The following is a 22426-nucleotide window of genomic DNA, read 5'->3' as shown; positions in this document are numbered from 1 at the left end:
GAGCGCTATAATATATCGATCATATTTCCAACATAGAATATTTCGAGATCCTGGCCATATAGAAAGTTCATGTCTTGGACAAAGTTGTTCAGGTGACCAAGTCCTTTAGGATGGTGCCCGTATTAGTTCAGAACTCTCTCACTACGCAGCGCTAGTGTGCATGTGCAATTGCTATATAAACTGTATCTCGAGAGCCTGGCCATATAGAAAGTTGCTGTTTTGAGCAAAGTTGTGCAGGTGATCAAGTCCTTTCGGATGATGGTCATATTAGTTCAGAACTCTCTCACTACGCAGCGCTAGTGTGCATGTGCAATTGCTATATAAACTGTATCTCGAGAGCCTGGCCATATAGAAAGTTGCTGTTTTGAGCAAAGTTGTGCAGGTGATCAAGTCTTTTCGGATGATGGTCATATTAGTTCAGAACTTTCTCACTACGCATCGCTAGTGTGCATGTGCAATTCCTATATATACTGTATCTCGAGAGCCTGGCCATATAGAAAGTTGCTGTTTTCAGCAAAGTTGTTTAGGTGATCAAGTTCTTTCGGATGATGGTCATATTAGTTCAGAATACACTCACTACGCGGCACTAGTGTACAAGTGAATTTCCTGTATAAGCTGTATCTCGAGAACCTGTCCATATAGAAGGTTACTGTCTTCAGCAAAGTTGTGCAGGTGATCAAGTCCTTTCGTCAAATTAGTTCAGAACTCTCACACTACGCGGCACTAGTGTGCACATGAACCATCTTAATATGTTATGTCTCGAAAGCTTGTCCATATACGATGTTGCTGTGCAATGTGAGAACAAGAACAGGAACCGGAAAAGGGATGAGGCCGGAAATCGATGCCAGACGCCATTTTGGAATCCAAGATGGCGACCATCGGGTCAAGAAAAACTGTCGAATACCCTACAATATGGGTATTTCCGGAAAGGGAATAACATGTAGAGGCCGAAAATCGATGTCAGACGCCATTTTGGAATCCAAGATGGTTGCCATCGGTTCAAGAAAAGCTGTCAAATACCCTACAGCATGGGTATTTTCGGATAGGAGATGACATGTAGAGACCGGAAATCGATGTCTCTCTCCAACGGGGGAGTTTGTTAAAGAGAGATGATCAAACCGATTTGTACCTTCCTTAAAGTTGTCCTTGCCCGCTTTCTACTCTCTATATACAATTTTCACACTGCCGTACTCTAATGGAACTATGATCTCTACACTTTCATCTCCTCATCTATCGTAAGAAATTACCACTTTAGTCTGTTATTTGAAATTTGCATCTTCAACTATGTAAGTCGTTTACTCCACGCAGAAGTCATACAAACAAATAGTTAAAGTATCAAAGATTCACCTGGTAACAGAAAGTGTAATTTCATGCATTCTGAATGGTGGCCATAACTACCGATTTATTGGTAGCCCTACCGATTTTCGGGATGCCTACCGATTCACAGACGAAAGGTTCAAAACTACCGATTTCACACTTTTGCTACCGATAATCACAGATTTTAAGTAATCTTGAAAAATGTTCAATACCTATGTTTTGTTTTCCGTGTAGTCAGTCAATTGGGTTGTTTATCTTCGAAAAATATACTGATTTTTATACATCATCTGACAGAGCATCGTTTTTGCCCCGTAACGTGGGTAGATCACCTTTTCGTGGTACGTTACGGGATGTAAGATCTACCACCGATTCCTAGTCCTAACTTCTTCAAACTAGGGGAACAGGATTTTTCAGTAATCAAAGGAACACATCTTAGTCCTTGTTACTTTTTATGCCTTGTTGATAGTGATAAGTCTTCGGGTTGCCTGAACCGAGGATGATCTTAAAACAACGCAAAAAATGAGTTAGTTAGTCTTCCCCTATGTGATCTTCTAATCGTTGTTCCCTAGTTTGAAGTGGTTAAGACAAGGGTTCTGATGCATGGTCATTATCGGTGTCATAGCTTGTTTTTGCTGTTAAGGAATCCAATTTTGACTGACGAAAAACCTTTTCGCATGCGTTTTGTTCTCGACCTTAATTATGCGTGGAGTGCGTTCTTTTGTACGTACGAGCTAGAAGAGCGTTATCAGTGATTGCGGTGGTTCAAGGAAAATTAAATAAAGCATTTCTGAAAACATGACGCTGCAAAGTCTCTAAGCCAATCGGGTGAGATCTTTCCATTTTATCTATTTATATTTTATTTTTTGTCACTGATTTATCAAATGCTCTATATTGACGAATAGAGTTGCCAAATCATTCACCCTCCCACTAACACAACTCTTTCCTTCCTGTGACACCTATGAAGGTAGTATGGGTTCCCTGCACCTTCTTAAGTAGATGTTGGATTAACTTTCCCTCCCTTCCCCTGCGATTTTAAGGATGTGGCCAGGTGTATAATGCGATGCTTGTATTGTAGATTTTATTTTCGTGTGGGGAAAATCACTAATCCCAAGTTATATTTTCTGCGTCAACACTCGATGTTTTCAACAAAACGTATTAGTTGACCATTATATAGCCACCCACGATTTGTACAATCGCATATGCTATGCTATGCTATGCTATGCTATGCTATCATCTGACAGAGCATCGTTTTCTGAGCATCTTTTGATCGTTGACACTAAATCTATTCGTTGACAGCTCGTTCCCATACAAATCCCCACCAAGGGGCGCTAAGATGGTGGTTTTTGTTAATGTAATCGTATTTATTTAAAATAGTTCCAGTGAACCAAAATTAACGAAATTTTGGATTTCGGTTCCATTTTGAATGCAGATAACGAATATGTATTAACCTCAACCCAATTTGATCGAACGCGATTCGTTCTGTAACTTCAATCAAACGGATGAGTTTTTTTTTAAGTGTAATCGACTTTATCTGACTATTTTCAGTTTCTCCCTTTTTTGGTTCCGTATTCCGTTCGTCCTACTCACACTTACTTGTTATGATTAGACCACACTAATAAAGGTTCAAAGATTGTTTTTATGTGTCCCACACATGAATTTTTGCAATGTGATCAACAAATGATATGCATGTGTCGGACACATACTTAATATGTGTGCTCATAAATTGCATGTGTGCTTCTGAGTGGATTCTGTTTATGTGTGGTCACTTGAAAATCATGTGGAGTTTCGTCAGTTAAAATTTGTGGAATTTTGTGAGTGTAGAGTCGGTGTATAATCAGTCACGCCAAGAGAAAAACAGTTTAACTCGCATCACGGTTTTCGAAAGATTCCCTTTCTATTGACTTGGCAACAGAGGACTTCTACATCAATTTCAAATGACTTCTAATAATCATTATATAAGTGATTTTTTTCAAATTATCTCAACAAAAAATACTATAAATTCTTATTACTGATCATTACCAAACGTATCTCATGAGGATTTAATGCTCACTGCGTGTTAATGATCATTTCTTTGATTATATTTTATATTTTATTGCAATACCTTTCGTGGACCTTTCATAGCATCGTAATGTTTGTTTACTTTGCACGATAAGTAGTCGGTTTGACAGTTCAATAGGCAGACTTGGCTTCACTCTTGGCGTGACTCATTATACACCGACTCTAGATTAGACTATCCAATGTGTGAGGTTGAAGGACTGATTGCTCGGTTCGAAAGTCTAAAATTGCGCGTGATTTGTTTTCATCCTTCCCCCGCTCACAAAGGTTTTAAGTTTCAGGAAGCCTTCTTAAGACGGCCTACCGATAACTACCGATAAAAAAATTGAGAAGCTAACGATAATGAAAAAATAATCTGGCCACCCTGATTCTGAGTCACATTAGTTCAGTCGGTAAAGGCGCAGCTACAAAGCAAGACCATGCTAGAGATGGCTGGGATCAATTCCCGGTCCGGTCTGTGAAATTTTCGGGTTGGAAAATTTCTCGACTTCCCTGGGCATAGAAGTATGATTGGACTTGCCACACAATTATACCAATGCAAAAATGGTACAGGCATCGAAAACCCTCAATTAATAACTGTGGAAGTGCATCTAGAACACTAAGTTGAGAGCACGCAATAAGCTAATATGCCATATGCAATAAGGTTAAAAAAGCGAAGAAGAAGAAGAAGAGAAGACTAGTGCGGCCGACCACCCATAGGTGCCGTTACTTTAGTATTTTTATTAAAAAACATTTTTTTCAACTATCAAAACATTGGCGACAAACCCAACAATACCACCAATCCACCCCAACTGCTCCTACAAGCCCAACACTAATTGACCACGCGTTCGCTTATCGGGAAACAATATTGAACTCATTTAGCGACCACAACGTCGTCGTCGTCGTCGTCGTAGTCACTGCAAAGCGTGCCATAAAGGGCTCTGCACACTCAACATGTGTATGCAAACACATAGCAATATGTGTACACGTAAACAGACATCAATTAAGTTAATTAAATCAAGATATAAACCACGGCTAAGGCAACGGCATCATTCAACCCATTCTTACTGCCGCTCCGCGCTGCCCCAGCCAGACCAGCATTGATGTGCTCGACCAACACAGTAACGCTGGTTGCAGCGGTGTGAGAGCACCCGCAGGGCACACAAACAATCACTTAGCAGCCGTTTCGTTCGTGTTTGTGTACTTATGCATCATTTTCAGATTTTGTTCAATCCACAAATAGTCGTCAAAGTCGTCGTTTGCGAGTGTGAGTACTTGTCACAGCTATTTTTTTTTGTTTTACATAATAGTGATTATCGCGTCATGCCAACCAACTAACCAACCAGAACAGATGGGTAATTTACCGGTATGAACATCCTTTGCAGACGACGACGACGACGACGACGACAGCGTGACCAGCAGCGAACTGGTGCCTAATTCGATTTTAATTGTTTTGATAAAATTATAAATGTATGAAGGTTCTCAAGCACGTGAGGATTGGTAATGGAATTGGATTTCTATCCGATCGATGGATTGGGTGAGACAGTTTCGTTGAAAGTTTGATTACATTCAAACCTAGTGACATCTTTCTGTCGAATGCAGAAAGAAAAATTAAAGAAAAAGAAGAAGCAACCGTTTTGTTCAATTTGTCCGACAGCGAAACGCAATAACTACACTCCGGCCGCAGTCGTGCCCGGTTGGTTGCGGTTGCATGTTATCATGTTGTTCGTATTCATTAAAATTGCGAAGCCATTAATTTTGAAGCGGGTGTTAAAATCGTTTCATTTTCGCTCGAAATTGTACCATTTGACGCACGCTTTGTCTCTGCTGCTGCTGGGACAGCTAAAGCTAATGAAGCAATTTATTCAAGGAACTCAAAATCTGACTCACTTCTAGTGTGCTAAGACCGTAACCACATCAACGGAGGTTAGAATCCGGGGGTCGATAAATGGGCACCCAAAACAGCAGGGGCGCCATCTGCTCTCGATCCTCTCGCTTTGTGGTTCGCTTTGTGAACAAATTTTGCTGGACCTTCCTCAAGGACTCTCCCCACACTGCTTGGGGCATTACAGATTTTGCTTATCCTCTCTGTTTCAGACAGCAGCAGCAGCTGAAAATCCCTGCCTTGCCTGCAGAAATCACCAAACAGGCACACGACGATCAGCAGCCACAACAAAAAATGATGTTGGCTCGTGCTTTTCATTATTCATTTGTGTGCGCAAAAAAGCAGACCGCAGCAGCAATAAGGCCATCACTGCGGCTTGGAGCCAAGTTCAAGAACTATGTACCGAAGCAGATGCTGCTCATCTGGCTGCCAGTAGAATTGAAACGGTGGGGCACAAAATTGTCGGTATGGTTTGTCATTTTTTTGGGTAGGGAGACGATTGCTACAGATCACAATACTTACCGGTGTGGATGTACGTGTGCTTCTTCATGTCGGACTTTTGGTGGAAGCGTTTGCCGCAGTACTGGCAGGGATACGGTCGGGTGTCACTGTGGATCAGCAGATGAGTCGATAGCGTGCTGGAGCGTTTGAACGTTTTGCCGCACTGTTTGCACTGTCCGGGGAGGAAAGAAAAAGAAGAAAGCCCATATGGGCAAATTGTTAGAAACGAGGCAAAATTAAAGTGATTAAATTTACATTTTGGTTACGACGTGGAAACACCACGCCGGGAAACCGCAGGATTAGAGCCCGTCTTGCTTGTTACGGGCAACACAGATTGGGATAATTTAAATTTCGCACCACGAGTCGATAAACGCTGGAGATAAAACATTTCTTAACCCTTCGTGACGTGCATTGTGGCGTTGTGGTCGGCGGTTGGTGTGAATGTCCTTTGAGTGGTGCTTTCTGCTTTTGAACTGTACCAAATTTGGCATCGTTCAGGCGGAATCAGGCAAAATATCGGAGGTTTTCCTCGGGAGACTTCATGAGTCATGAAGCGACGAACCTTCAAATTTTAAAATTTATAATGTTTCAACTAATTGCAATCAATTTAAAAAAAAAAACGAAACCGATGCTTGAAATTCATCATTTTAGTGTGAATCCCCTTCCAGCCCTAATCGTACTTAAAACTGATAGTGACACCACGCCACTATTTATCCTAATGAAATAGTCTCAGCCCACACTCGCAATCGCAAACCCCCCCCCCCCCTCCCCCCAGAAGCAAGCACAGAGATACAGCCTGAAATAAATTACGGCACTATCTGCGACACTCTTAATATAGAGGACGACGCCATCTAGCGGTGGTAGTGGTGGTGGTGATGGTGGCGATGGTGGCGATGGTGGATCCAACACGAAATGGTGATTGTAATTTACAGATAATCGCACGCGACCAACCGTCCGACCGCGGTCACTTTTCAGCGCGCGGAAGGAAGAAAGGACACGACATGATAAAATACGGTGAGAGAGAGAGAGAAAAAATTCTCGCTGATCGCTTTTTTCGTGTAAATAATTAATAATTGTTGCGTTTCTATGGTCAGATAGAGAGCCCGGGAGTGCTTCCTCTCTCCAATGTGGCGGTGCGGTGGAGTGGATGGGGTTTGGTCACGATTTATTGGACGTTCCCGGTTCAAGTGGATCCCAAGGGAAGGCAGCGGTGTGGACAAACAGAAAAGGATTGATTGCATTGACCCAGTTGATAGATTTGTTGGCTGGTGTCATGAAACTCAAATGTACACATACACACACACACACACACACTCACACAAAACGAAGTAGTTTTCCCCCATCGGGACGGTAAAAGGGTGTAATAAAATCAATTTTCAATCAATTTTGATGATGAATAATTTACCTGCCACAGAATGATGGTCGTAAATATTGGATCGTCCCTTTTAGCGGTGGAAAAGTTTGGGTAAGCTAAAAATCACTTTAATAGAGTATTTAAAAAATGTTTTGGAATCATATGGCTAGTAATGTTGAGCATATTTCCAACTCTGACTTGTATTCCAGGATATTCTGATAAAAATACAAAGGAATTCTAAGGAAAGTTTCAAGAAAATTCCAAGAGATTCTGCTCAAGAGCATTTTGCGAAGCATTTTTAGGAAATTCTGAAGAAAATTTCTATGAAAGAAATTTTGGAATAACACTTTTCTAAATTCTAAATGGCATACCAAAATATTTTCAGGGATATTCCAAGCGAATTGTATAGAATTTTAAAGAGAGAAATTGAAGTTATTTCTGACGAAAAAAATTAAGAATATTCTGTAAATTTCAAGAGTTCTCTGGAGGGAATTCCTAAAATGTTTTGCACGAAATTACGGCCTTTATGGAGAAAATTTCTAGGGATTGACGGACACAATCATAAGATTATTGAGGAGGATCCTGATAGTTTACCGAATTCTGAAGTCATTCTTGAGAAATGTGCAATCATATCCTGAGATAAGTTTCAAAGATGTAATTTTGTAATTTTATGTATTCCATACACAGATCCAGCACAGACAAATAAACATAACAGTCGCAAGTTGTTCATCGAACAAGCATTTAACGGTCAATTTAAAAGTATCGTAGTTAGTAGTACCGCTACCTGTGGCGCGCATAGTGAATTCCATTGCGTTTGACGTTTACACACTACCGCCATCTATTTAGCGTACTACCCAACACAGTATACTCAACAGATGGCAGTAATGTTTTAGCGACGATGTTTTACAGTGAGTAATATTCAATGTGTCATGTCTGTTTGTCTGTGGATCCAGGATTAACAAAAATGTGAAAGTCTTAAGTTGAAAGCAAACTTCATTTTATTTTTGAAGATCATGGGGCTAAATTAAAAATTCTAAGAGAATTATTCAAGACATCGGACTTTGAATATTTATTCACAAAAAATATTTGTTAAAGTTCCAATTGAATTCCCGGTTATTTCCTGCATTTTCCCGTTTGTTTTCGATTCCCGGTTCACCTCGGTTTTCCCAGTTCAGTGGCCACCCTGGAATCCTGGAGAGAACCCTGGATAGATTCTTGGAAAGAAACCTGGATAAATTCCTGGAGAGTATCCTGGAGAGAATTTCAAGCAAATCCTTAGAATAAGTTCAAAGAATTGCAAAGGGCAATTCCAAAGAAATTGAAAACATCTGAATCAGAAGAATGCTTTAAGGAAGTTTTGAGAACAATTCCATAGTTCAGATAGTTCCAGCTAAATTTTTAAATGAGATACAAGGGAAGTTAAAGGAGAGTTCTCCACGAATTTTAAAGGATATTAAAGAAGCATTCTAAAAGATTTCTGAGTTAAGTTTCAATGAAAAATTAAGGAGAATTCGGATTCTGAAACGAATTCCAAAAAGAGTGTGAAAAAAATTTCAATGATAATTCTGAGTACATACCCAAGGATATTGTAGGGGGATTTCAAAACAATTGGGAGAAGATTTCCCGTTGAAATTCAGGGAGAATTTCTAAAGAATTCTGATAAAGAGATATGGAGAGAAATCCAAATGGGTTCTGAACAGAGTTCTGGTGAAAATTCTGGTGAAAATTCTGGAGATAGCTCTGGAGAGAGTCCTGGAGAGAGTCCAGGAGAGAGTCCGGGATAGTCCTGGAGAGAATTGCCAGTGAAATTCTGAGAATAAAATTAAAGAAATACATAAGAGAACTGCAAGGATATTCAGAATTTCTAAATCAGAAGAAAACTTCTAGAAAGTTTTGAAACAATTCCATAGGAATAGAATTCTGACGATAGTTCCATACACATTTTGAGATGAGTTCCAAGGAAATTCAGAAGAGAATATGAAGGCGGATGTCCAAAGAATGTTCAAGTAGAATTCCAAAAAATTTCTGAGTAATGTTCCAACAAAATTTTACAGTTCAAAATCCAATTCTGGTGAAAATTCAGGAGAGTATTCTGGAGCGAATCTTGGAAGAATTCTGGAGAAAATTGATTATGTTAAGAATGCCAAAGGAATTGTGATGAAATCTTCAATGATAATTATGAGTACCATCCCAAGGATATTCAAAAACGAATTCTATAAGGGTTGTAAGGTGAAATTTATGGAAACTTCCTAAAGAATTCTGATGGAGTTTAACGGACAGAAATCCAAAGCAGATCTGAAGAGAATTCTGGTGAAAATTCAGAATAGAATCCTGGAGATAATGCTGGAGATAATTCTGGAGAGAATCCTGGAGCGAACCCTGAAGTTAATTCTGGAGAGAATCCTGGAGAGAATCCTAGAGAGAATTTTGGAGCGAATCCTGGAGATATTTTGGACGGAATCTTGGAGATATTCCTGGAGATGATTTCAAGCGAATTCTGAGAATAACTTCTAAGAAGAATTCCAAGGATATTCAGAACTCCTGAATCAGAAGAATGCTTCTAGAAATTTTTGAGAACAATTCAATCGGAATAGAATTCTGACGATATTACCAAAATCATTTTAAATCAGTTTCAGGAAATTCAGAGGAAAGTTCCATGAGCATATTGAAATGAATTTATAAGGATTTTCAAGAATGATTTCAACATAATTCTGAGGAAATTTCCATTTAAATGTTTAGTAGAATTCTGTTTCTGAAAATAATTCCTCTTTTGGAAGAAGAAATCTTCAATGAAAATTCTAAGTACCATCCCCATGCTATTTAAAAGAAAATTCTAAAAAGATTGCGAGGGAATTTCCGGGTCAAATTAAACAAGAATTTCTAAAGAATTCTGATGGAGAGTTACGGACAGTCTTCGGAGACGAGCCAGCCAACGGCTGAAAGTCTCCTTAATAAAGAGATAAAAAAAGTTACGGACAGAAATACAAAGGAGTTCTGAAGAGAAATCTGTTGAAGAATCCTTGAGATAATCCTAGAGAGAATCCTGAAGATTGTGTGGAGAAAATCCTAGAGAGAATTCTGGAGAGAATCCTGGAGGGAATCCTGGAGGGAATCCTGGAGGGAATCCTGGAGGAAATCCTGGAGGGAATCCTGGAGGGAATCCTGGAGATAATTTAAAGTGGGGGGAGAGAATTCTGATGATAATTCCAAAAAAATAAGGTGAGTTCCATGGATATTCAGAGGAGAGTTCCATGAGAATCTCGAGGCGAATTTCAAAGGATTTTTAAGAAAGATTCCAACAGATTTCTGAGTAAAGTTCCAAAGAAATTTTACGGTCAGGTATCCAATTCTGGTGAAAATTCAGGAGAGCATCCTGGAGCGAATTCTGGAGAGAATTTCGAGTGAATGCTGAGAATAATTACAAAGAAATATAAAGGAAACCCAAAGAAAAAAAAAACATGTCCAAACGATAGCACAAATGATTGAACTATTGCCCAAACGGTATGGATGACACACTGAACACATCGTTAAGCTCATACCAAACCAATTTTATTAAGGGATACCGAGAGAATTCCGAACTTTTGAAACAGAAGAAAGCTTTTTCAAAGTTTTGAGAAATTCCATGGGAATATAATTCTGACACAGAACATTTAAATGAGTTGGAAGGAAATTCAAAGGAGAGTTGGATGAGAATATTGAGGTGAATTTCAAATGATTTTCAAATAGGATTCCAAAAGATTACTGAGGATAATTTTGAGTAGAGTTTCAAAAAAAAATTTTAAGAAGATTTCCAAGTAACGGATTTTGGAGGATAGTTCTTGAGGAATCTTCATAAGAATTTCAACCGAGTTCTGAGAAGAGTTCCAGTGGAAATCCGAGAAGAGTTGCAGGGGAATTCAGTAGACGATTCCAAGATGATACTAAAAAATAATTTCAAATAATCAATGAAAGTATTTGATTTTTTTTTTATAGTTCCCCAAGAAATTTTCAGATGAACTCTGAATAGTATAACCACCGACAAACCGACATGACCAAAGCAAAAATAGCAAAAATTCTGGTGAAAATTCAGAAGAGAATCCTAGAGATAATCTTGGAAGGATCCTGGAGATAATTCTGGAGAGAATCCTGGAGAGAATCCTAGAGGGAATCCTGGAGATAATTTCTAGAGAATTCTGAGAATAACTTCAAAGAAGAATTCCAAGGATATTCAGAACTTCTGAATCAGAAGAATGCTTCAACAAATTTAGAGGAAAGTTCCATAAGAATATTGAGGTGAATTTCAAAGGATTTTCAAGAAGGGTTCTAACATATTTCTGAGTAGATTTCCATTTAAATGTTGAGTAGAATTCTGCTTCTGAAAATAATACCAAAATAGGTGTGAAGAAATGTTCAATAAAAAGGATATTTTAAAGGAAATTCCAAAAGGATTACGAGGGAATTTCTGGGTGAAAATAAAGAAGAATTCCTAAAGAATTCTGATGGAGAGTTACGGACAGAAGTCCAAGGGAGTTCTGAAAAGAATTCTGTTGAAGAATCCTTGAGATAATCATGGAGCGAATACTGGAGATAATCTTGGATAGAATCCTGGGGAGAATCCTGGGGAGAATCCTGGGGAGAATCCTGGGGAGAATCCTGGGGAGAATCCTGGGGAGAATCCTGGGGAGAATCCTGGGGAGAATCCTGGGGAGAATCCTGGGGAGAATCCTGGGGAGAATCCTGGGGAGAATCCTGGGGAGAATCCTGGGGAGAATCCTGGGGAGAATCCTGGGGAGAATTCTGGGGAGAATCCTGGGGAGAATCCTGGGGAGAATCCTGGGGAGAATCCTGTCCTGGGGAGAATCCTGGGGAGAATCCTGGGGAGAATCCTGGAGGTATTCCTGGGGAGAATCCTGGAGATATTCTTGGGGAGAATCCTGGAGAGAATCCTGGAGATATTACTGGAGATAATTTCAAGTGGGGGGAGAGAATTCTGATGATAATTCAAAAAAAAAATAAGGTGAGTTCCATGCAAATTAGGAAGAGAGTTCCATTAGAATATTGAGGCGATTGTTAAGATTTCAAAGGATTGCTAAGAAAGATTCTGAGTAAAGTTCCAAAGAAATTTTACGGTTAGTAATCCAATTTTGGTGAAAATTTAGGAGAGAATCCTGTAAAGAATTCTGGAGAGAATCCTAGAGATAATTCTGGAGAGAATCCTGAGGAGAATTCTGAGGAGAATCCTGGAGAGAATTCTGGAAAAAAAATCCTGGGGAGAATTTCAAGTGAATTCTGAGAATAATTTCAAAGAAATACAAAGGAAAGCCATAGTAAAAACATACCCAAACGATAACCATTGAACTATCGCCCAAATGGTATAGATGACACACTAATCACATCGGTAAGCTCATACAAAACAATTTTAATTAGGGAATCCCAAGAGAATTCCGAACTTTTGAATCAGAAGAAAGCTTATACAAAGTTTTGAGAAATTCCATGGGAAAATAATTCTGACATAGAGGACATTTCAAAATAAGTTGCAAGGAAATTCAAAAGCGAGTTCCATGACAATGTTGAGGCGAATTTCAAATGATTTTCAAATAGGATTCCAAAAGATTACTGAGGATAATTCTGAGTAAAGTTTAAAAAAAAAATTAAGAAGATTTCCAACTGACGGATTTTGGAGGATAGTTCTTGAAGAATCTTCAGAAGAATTTCAACCCAGTTCTGAGAAGAGTTCCTGGGGAAATCCGAGAAGAGTTGTATTCAGTTGACAGTTCCAAGATGATACTAAAAAAGAATTTAAAAGAATTACTGAAAGTATTCGATTTTTTTTTATAGTTCCCCAAGAAATTTTCAGATGAACTCTGAATAGTGTAATCACCGACATGAATGACCATAGCAAAAACAATAACATTTCTGACCAAAGCACACTACTGACATCTGGCTCCATGTTCGCGAGAAATATTTAGCTAAGCCATGAATTCGCATTCAAAAGTTATGAATTGGTTCGGGTCTGATCTATTTTGGACAAATTATTTTTATCTAGATAAAAAAATCCTATGGTTTCGACCGTTCGGATCACTGCACATTTAAATCGGCCATTTACAATTTTTGGGCATAAGTCAGAATTAAGTGTCATGTCAGTTTTTCGGTGGTATAACAATGTATTTCTTAACAGAATTTCATGGAAATTTTGAAATAGATACCAATATAATTTTTAAAATAATTCCCTAGCAATTACGAAAAATTTCAGTAATTTCTCATGAGAGTTTTAAAGAATTGCTTTAAACTAATCCAATCAGAAACGCTCGATAAATTCTTATAGAAAACACAAACAAAAACGCGGATACATCCCAGTAGGAATCAGTAGAATGATCCTGAGTAAATTCGTGAGTAACTTTCATATGAGATTTCTAAGTAATTTAGCTAAATAACATAATTAAATTATTTAAAACCGGAAATACAATCAAGATACATCTGAAAGCAGACGTACCTAAAAAACACAAACTGCCTGCAACAGATCCCCATTTTAACGAGCTGCTCCAAACAATCGCCCCATGCACATAAATCAATCGCTATCCTAGCCAAAACGAAAAACATAAATCGCTTTTGCTTTCACTGATTCCCCTTGTCGTCCACGTGTATAACAACAACAACAACAACAACGCTATCCATCATCTTCTCAAGGTAATTCAATTAGACGCGCCATATCAAACCAAAGTGCTACGGCAATAAAGCAAATTGCTACAATCACACCAGGTTAAGGCCCACAACGATTCGCGCATAATTAATTCATGAGTGCGCGCCTCCTGTGCGTCCTGTGAACTAGAGCGAGAACGAATTGTAAATCAATACCCGGTTCTCCTCCGGCTCAGCGAGAAACAACCTTCGGGCTTTCCCATCACGGTGTACCGGTCGTGGGTCATCCTCATCCAATATTCATGAAAGTCCAGCACACAAAGTACTGTTCGCTCGTCGGCTTCCTGTTCCAGTTACTCGCCTTTCAATTTTCTGTTGTTAGTTTCCCCCCGAAAAATTGCCTAAACCGAACAAGAACGTGATTCTTCCGTCGGTGGACATTAGCATAAGACTGTGCATCCCAAAATCGACGGAAAAAAAAATGCGGGTTCGTCGCTTTGCAACCGGCAACCCTGCCCGTCCCGCGACCCAGGCTGTGTCGCTGGCGACACACTTGAGCAAACAGCCCAGAGAAGAAGTCATTGTATTCTCTCCATCCGTGTTACAACAACCCAACCCGATCTTACTGCCGCTGCTGCTGCTGATGATGATGGTAAACACCTCATTAACTGATTCGTGTCGGATTGTTTTCAGTTCATTTGTCACCACCGCACTTGAGGGGGCTTTGTGGTATAGATACATGTGGTACAGTACCCTACACGTTTCCATTGGCAAAGAAGCCAGGAAGAGAATTGACTGCATTCAGGTCGTAATTTTCGTTATGGTTGCCGTCGTGGTCTTCGTGGACGGATTTGTCATGTCGGCAACCACTTGCGCAAATATTGGATCTCACAATCGGGGATTGGGAAAGCGATCTGAGGATCTAAATGAATCTGACTGTAGGATTGGTAGGAGGTGTTGCAATCGTTGGGAAGCCCTAAGTGTTGTGTTTACGTCGGCTTCTGATAGTTATAAATACGACAAAACAACTCTTACCTGATACAGCCGAGCCGGCTTCTTCTCCTCACTTCCTGTAGATCCCTGTGCTGATTCCCGCTTGAACACGTACCCTTCACTGTGTCCGGTCGAGTCCGGCCGCGCAATCTCATTCTTCACCCGAATTTCACCACCATCGTCACTGAACGACGCACTCACATTGTTGTTCTTCACACCTTCCCGATTGTTGTTGTTATTGTTATTGTTACTACCACCATTGTTATTCACCACAAACACATCCGTACGGTTCTGCCGCAGGATTTCCAGGTTCTTCTGTTGTTGTTGCAAATGCGTGAAATATCCTTTGCTAATCTTGCTGTAGTTGAAGTAATTCTTATCGCCCTTTCCGCTGATTCCGCTGGCAACCGCTGCGGCGGCGCCACTGTTGAGAAGAAGATTGTTGTATTCCGTCAAAATCCGTGCCTTGTGGTTCTCCATGTACTGCTGCTGATTTTGCCGATGCTGCTGCAGATCCCGTGATTCATCAATATGCAACTCCCCACCGCTCGAGGAATCGCCATCGCCATCGTCGTTCTCGATGTCGATGTTGCTTTGACTGTCGTCTATTGTTTCCTTCTCGCACATGCTGGCCGGCGACCAGATGTGGATCGAGTGCGCTAGGGAAGCCGCCGCAGCAGCGGCAGCCGTGGCCACTGACGACGAAGATCGAGAGTTTGGCGTCGATGAGGACGGTTTCATCGAGAGGTTCAGTGGCATGTCTTCATCTGGAGGAACGGAAGCGATTTATAGTAGGAGAATTTCCTGAAATGTCGAGGAACTTACCAATGACTTCCTCCTTTTCCGGGGTTAGCGTGTAATCCCGCGAGTTGGTCAAGTTCGGCGAGATCGGAGTGATGGGCTGCTGAGGCAGCAGGAACTGTGGCCACAGAAACGCAGCACCCGAGTAGAACAGTGGGTTGTACAGCAGGGGAAGATCTGCGTGAATACATAGTTCAATTAGTTACCGATGGAGGCGTTGGCACCACGCTAAAAAAAAACTTACCTCTAGCGCTCCACTTTTGTCCCAGCACGGAACTGAACGCCGAAGCACGCTGGATGAGGTTCGTCGAGGCGGCACTCAGCTCCGGAGTCTGGCTGTTCATAACCGGAGGCGAGGGAGGTGGCGATAGGTGCGCCATCTGTGAGAAAACAAAACAAAAGCAATCCATGTTGAAATCGGCATTTAAATCCATCTAATTAATAATGGAACAGATCGTTTGTCGAACGTCAGCGTACACTGCCACTGTGCTGTTCGGAAGAATGAGAATTTCAAATCCACATCGTGAGTCCATCTGTACACATTATGAATAATTAAACAAGATACGTGGAGACAACTACGGTTGAACGTCGAAGACGAAATCATCCGCAACTAGGTTATACGAACAAGGACTGAATGGTTGATTCTTCAAAAGAAAACTACACTCCGCTCCCCCAGCAAATGTAATTGCTATTTTCATTGCGGAAATCAAACAAAGCACGGCCCGAGTTTGACAGCGTCGTCTGGTTGTACCCGTCGATGGGACTGTATCAACAATTAGTGTCGTGTTTCTCACTCCAGTTCAATGCAGATTTTAGAAGCGGCCACTGCATAGAGCCAGCGTCCATCAACAAGAATCAAATCCCTGTAATTATAAATATATACGCTGTTTACAAAGTGGTAAAAGCTACCAGTGACGGTGCAGTTCTTCGCTGGAAGCGGACTAGGGTTGAATTCAGTGCCAGTTAGCAAATCAATTTAATTTAGGATTTCTGCGAATCAAAGCTCGCTTTGTGTGGGTGACTCCAAAGCAGAATTGACTTTTGCGTATGGAAAATTAACAACAGGGCATGCAGTGAATTTGTTTTAAATTCATCTAAGCCATGTGAATCCGAGCTAATTGATGATTGTCGAATCGGCACAAGTATTTTTATTTCTACTAACCATCGATTTCGACCCTTTCCTAACGGACTACCACCCCTCCAGAAAAGCACAGTGACACTTTCCTGTGCAAACAAATCATCCTTTTCACCTCTTTTCACCCCATTTTCCCTTTTTGATTCCTTTTGCACGTAACTGGTTGTGGAATCAGTTCCCAGTTACTATTTGTATTGATTTTTGCCCCCTTCTCCGGTGGAGTATTCAAATGTCAAAGATAATTATAGCCCTTAGTCAACTGTCGTCCTGCACTGTCCCATTTGCATGGCTTCAAATGGGATTTGCTGCGCTCGATTCTGCCAGATATGCACTTTTATGCTATGGTACTGATCAACAACAAATGTGCTATACCTGTTGATTCGAACACAATAGTGTCTAAACGAATCAATAACATAATCGAATCATTTTCTCCACTCAAGACAGGTTTTTATTACCTTAATGTGAACAAGCTTGTTATCGTGTTTAAGGCAAAAGGAAATCATTTCTTGCAGGGAAGGTTCAATTTTCGGACCCCGTCAAACAAAACCGTCAATCGCAACTAGCTCACATTGTTTGTTTAAAGATCATCGTGCATACGATCGAATCTCCCCCGTACCTTCCCATTCCCACAATCACCGACCTAACCTGGCTGGTGCCACTTCATGCCCGTGCTATACACCCCGTCGAGAGCTAGCGTGACTGACGGAAGTGCTTTCCACTTCCGACTCTTCTCTTTATGACCATTCGTCGTCGACAAACAATTCAATCCAACAACCCTCTTCATATCAGCACCCAAAGTGCATGCATATATGTAGACATGTTCAACGTCAGTGGAACTCGGTGTGTGAACAGCAAATACACAACACATTCTACCTCGGTCTGCCCCTCCTCCAAGACCAGTTCATAATTGATAACCATTAACAAATTAGACGATAATATCGTCCGGAACGCGAGTGGGGGTAGCCGAATGGGGAATCGGCACGTGCTATGGGAAATGAAAGGGAACGGTGGCGCTGAACAGTTAGGCTCTGCTAGTGTGAAATCACCGATAATTCTCACTCAGTTGCAGGAATGCCATATGATTTCAAATAAAATCTTCAACGAGATCGAAACAATGTCTTCACATGTCTTCACCATTATTTTAATTTTTGACGTATGATTACGTCTTACGGCAACATATTGGGGGTGCAATTTCAAAAAACCAAAATCGACCACGTTACGAAAAGTGGTCAGGTTTTGATCACTTACAACTCTGTCAACAGCGGATGGATTTTAATTCTAAACAAGCCAATCGATTGGAAATGGTTCTACAAATCTGCTAAAATAAAAACTTTATTAATTACTATAGGGCACTATTGAAAATTACACAAATGTTCAACTGTTGCAATGGTGATCAAAATTATCACCAATTATCTGCAAAAAGCGCTTTCCCTAACACAGATTTCAAAATCGCATTCCATTCGGTTCCACCGGTCGGTCGTCATCGTTGCACATTGTTCTCCAGTACACAACGAAAGGCTGCCCGCAAGCCGCGAGCTGCAGATGAGCGTCCATTCACTGAAGATGGAGGATGAAGCCGCAACGCTACTGATCGGATTCAGTTGCTTATCGTGAGTCGCTGTGCCCCATCTATGCCAAGCGTGTCACCCTCGTTCCAAACAACATATAGCTCCGCATTATTCAACCATCACGACAAAAACGGTTCTTTTCAGGACCACCATAAATTATTGTTGTTTAAGAGTTCATTTTCATTGAACGTTCGCTCGCCTTGCTGCCAGCCACATCACCCCAAAGGTCTTTGATAATGTACCCAGCAACTAAAAGTTTGTGGCCAAATGCGTACCAGTATTGCAACGGTACATACAAATACTTGCAATGACCCAATGACCTTGTCAATTATCCAGAAACACTTCGGAAGGATTTCAAAAAAAAATCTAGAATTTATATGATTGATCGCACATGTTAATTTTAAGGACCATTGAAAGTTAGTTGTGAGGTGAACTTCGATCGAAATCTAAGGATTTCTCTCAAGGTAATAATTGTATTACCATGATTCGGCTTTAATTTCCTTCCACTGCTGTGCTTAATGGTGACATCAATCGGAAATTACGCTTACACTTAGTTCCTTTTATTGTTAACAGAGGGCAGTGGAGTCAAAACATATATGGTACCTCTCTCGCAGTTAGATGATTTTAATCCGGAGACCCTTCTTTTATACATTTTATACGACAAAAATACTTGCCAAGTTCCGCCCCTGGATGGGAAATCTAATTGCATAAATAAGGGTTCCAAGTTCCAACAATCTTTCAGGGCTAAGTACTATATGTTGTAGTCTGTGAAAGGGAAATCACATATTGTGTGGCATCAATATACATGGCATGTTGACAGGGGCCTCACTTAGCTCAGTCGGTAAAGGCGCAAATACAAAGCAAGACCATGCTGGAGGTGGCTAGATTCGATTCCCGGTTCGGTCTAGGAATTTTTCGGGTTGTAAAAATGGAACAGGCATCGAAAGCTTCCCATTAATAACATTGGAAGTGCATCTAGAACACTTAGTTGAGAGCACGCAATAAGCTAATATCAAGATCAACAATTGAAAAGGCCTCAACTCCATTTTGTTTACAAACCTTGTAAGACCATTTTCTCGTGAACCGAAGTCCGCCAACGCAAACCAACAAAACGAGCAGGTAGGGGAAATTCTCCCCTACCCGATTATATTTAAAGTTTGCGAATGTCGGTTTTGGTTCGCGAGAAAATGGCCTTCCAAGGTTTGTTTACAAAATGGAGTTGAGGCCTTTTCGATTGTTGATCTTGATATGTGATAAGCAATTAGTTTGAAATCCGAAGAAGAAGAAGAAAGAAGAAGATATTGACAGATTGAACTCTTGGATTTGAATTTTTCAGTTCTCTTGGGACAGTTAGTAAAGTGGGTAAAAAAGGTATGGGAAGCACAGCTTTTATTTAATTGTAGCTTAACAATACTATCCTGGAAAAAAAACGGAACGACAAAGTCCCTTACTGATTTTTTTTTTAAGTTGTCGTTAACTTTTTCTGACCTGAATATGCATCGAAAGCGAATTAGTCCCACTTCTTTCAATTAATATATGGGGATTTTCATCACTTCCTACCAGCGGAACAGCGCCATTTCTGTAGGCAGGTAAACACCACTTTGTGTATAAAGCCTCATTGCCGATTTCAACGATTGGGACTAGTGACACCGAAGCTACCAACTATTAAACAACGATTTCCAGACGTTGGATAGGATTTGCAGGACCACGTAGTTCAACATTAGTGTTGCTCTACACGGAAACAAATCCAATCTCCGAAATGAGAAAAATGACTCATGATTTCATGAACATAGCGTATTTTTGTGTTATAAAAATACACCATGAATAATATTCATGATATCATGAGCTATGTTTGCGTAACGCACCCAAGATTCCCGAAATCATGAATCATCCGAGTTGAAATAATGACCAAAAAATAGAAAAATAATAAAGCATCAGACTGGATTGGAACCAAGAATTTTACGATCATTAAACCCATACTTTGACCACTAAACCAAATATCAGTACTTGTATAAGATGGAAGGCAAAAGGCGTATAAGAGATATCTATGTAGTGCGGTGAACACAGTTTGTCAGGTAACGCTTGTAGCGTTCATGATTCCGCTGCATTATGAAATCATGAATTTCCATTACAAAATCATGAATCATTGTTATGATTTCATGGGATGGCAAGTTTTTTCATTTCATGATTTTTCATTCATGAAAATGGAATCGGATTTTTTTCCCGTGTACAACCGGTCAGGTAGGTTGAACTAGTGTATGTCCGGCCGAAGCCTTTTTCTCAGTTCTAACACCGACATTTCGACCTGTTCTTTCTAACCATTCGGGAATCAATCGACCGGTATGCCAACCGGTAAGCGAGCTGCTGAGCCATCATCGTACGATTCCTTTGGCAACTACTGATGACGGATTGGTAGTTAGGAATCTGCGAAACGCTGACGAGGAAGAACTACCAGCTACACCACAACGTTGACGAAACAATACGGGCTTGGGAAACACCCATCGAACCTTTCGGCCAGGTAAATTTACGTTTAGATATAAGCCAAGCCGTAGCTGGTTTTTATGTTGATGCTGCACCACAAAATAAATTTTACCTTTTCGATGAAATTTGGCAAAAATTTCTTACGGACGCAATCTATGCTCAAGGACTTCATTGGACGAAGCGTTGAGTCGTTTTTGAGTCGTACAGTGCCATCTTTAGATTCTCCAGGTAAGGCTAAGGTATATGTCCTGCCGTCGCATGCATTCTGTCTACATACTACATTGCTGTTTTCCCCGTTGTTGATGTTGCACTGGTCTCTAGGTGAGCTTTACTACATTCGCTCTTTTCAACCCTTTTGTCATTCACTGGATCGTTTTGGCGTCTGACGCTGCTGACATTCGATAGAAAGCACAACAATTTTCGATTTGGTCCTGATCGGTTGAGGGGCACCACGGTTTAGCCTCACAGGTGACCGAAGCGGGCCAATTCTTGGAACTACATCCACGTTTTCTCTCGCTTTTCGGAAAACATTCTGCGTCGGCAAGATTCAACAATGAAAACCAAGGGATCAAGACAACTGAAGTCTATCACGACCAGTGCTGAGATTTGTCATTGTCATTGACAGACTTTTGCGCAATATTGACAAAATTGTTTTTCACATAGTCAATGATAGACTTGATCCTCAAAAAAATCTTTGTCAAAATCTCATTCATTTTTTCGTCAATGACAAAGATTCACCTGGTAACAGAAAGGGTGATTTCTTGCATTCTGAGTAACATTATTGTTATCCAAGCTGTTCAGGACGTAGATGCTTGTTCACTTTAATGGCTCCATGTAATTGTTTTTCTCAAGCCATTTAATTTCATTTTAAATTTAGCTAATAAACAAATCAGCACATGTTCGTCACTGACAAAAATGCCACTGACAATTGACATGGTTTGCCTTGACGATGACTGTTAGCTCAAACGAGTGACCAAAGCAGAATTTTGAGTATCACCGTGTATTGTCAAAATTGTGCAGCACTGATCACGACTAGAACTTCCATTTCCCGGTGGTTTTCACCATCCCGGCATTCGGGAAATATTTATTTGATATCCCGGGAAATCCCGGGATCCCGGAAGTGAGCAAAGATAGTAAATTGTTTTAATATTCGTATGTTTCAACTCCTTCGAAAAAATATTAAAAAATGGAGATTCCTTCAATACTTTACAGAAAATAAATCTGAATTTTAACTATCGCGTAAAATCTCCCCTCGTCTAATTTTGAGCTACAGTTGGCATAAACAACGAAATCGTTTGCAAGCTTGCATACAATATTGCTAATTTAAACGATATTGCGCATAAATCGCAATATCATGTAAATTTATTCTAAATCTAGCGTTAATTTTATGTGCGCTATATCTCGCAGAAATTAACATGTATTTTCCAAACGGTGTAGGGACACGAGATTTAAAGACAAATCTTCATTTTGAAGACATTTAAAGGCTGTGAAGGTATTTTTTCATGCAGACTTTTTGAACAGGCTTTCTGAAACTCCTTAAACTTACTAGAGGTTTTAAAACGCTCTTGTCCTGCGAGTTTAGCCAGCCCTCACCTCGAGTCAGTGGCGGCAGGAATATGGAAGAAGTAAACAAAAACTCCTCGAGTGAGAGGGAGACAACTTCAACGAGAGGATGATTTGACGTGAGACTCCGGATGACTTTTTTTGTTCGACGCAAGAAGCTCAGAGTTAGCCCAGAG

General features: G+C 40.4%; 1 protein-coding gene across 1 annotated transcript in view; it reads right to left on the bottom strand.

Moving 5' to 3' along the window:
- Positions 1 to 22426, bottom strand: part of sens (senseless) — a 46184-nt gene that overhangs the window by 7474 nt on the left and 16284 nt on the right. The window contains exons 2-5 of the mRNA XM_065219627.1: positions 15748 to 15883; positions 15528 to 15680; positions 14745 to 15469; positions 5759 to 5909 (exon numbers count right to left, since the gene is read on the bottom strand). Coding sequence (XP_065075699.1) covers positions 5759 to 5909; positions 14745 to 15469; positions 15528 to 15680; positions 15748 to 15883 — 1165 coding nt within the window. The remainder of the gene's footprint in view (positions 1 to 5758; positions 5910 to 14744; positions 15470 to 15527; positions 15681 to 15747; positions 15884 to 22426) is intronic.

The sequence above is a fragment of the Ochlerotatus camptorhynchus genome, unplaced genomic scaffold (assembly GCF_037179485.1).
Source record: "Ochlerotatus camptorhynchus isolate MF236.1 unplaced genomic scaffold, CSIRO-AGI_Acam_v1.1 ptg000107l, whole genome shotgun sequence".
In the NCBI taxonomy this organism is placed as follows: domain Eukaryota; kingdom Metazoa; phylum Arthropoda; class Insecta; order Diptera; family Culicidae; genus Ochlerotatus; species Ochlerotatus camptorhynchus.
This window is presented reverse-complemented; position numbering and strand designations above follow the sequence as displayed.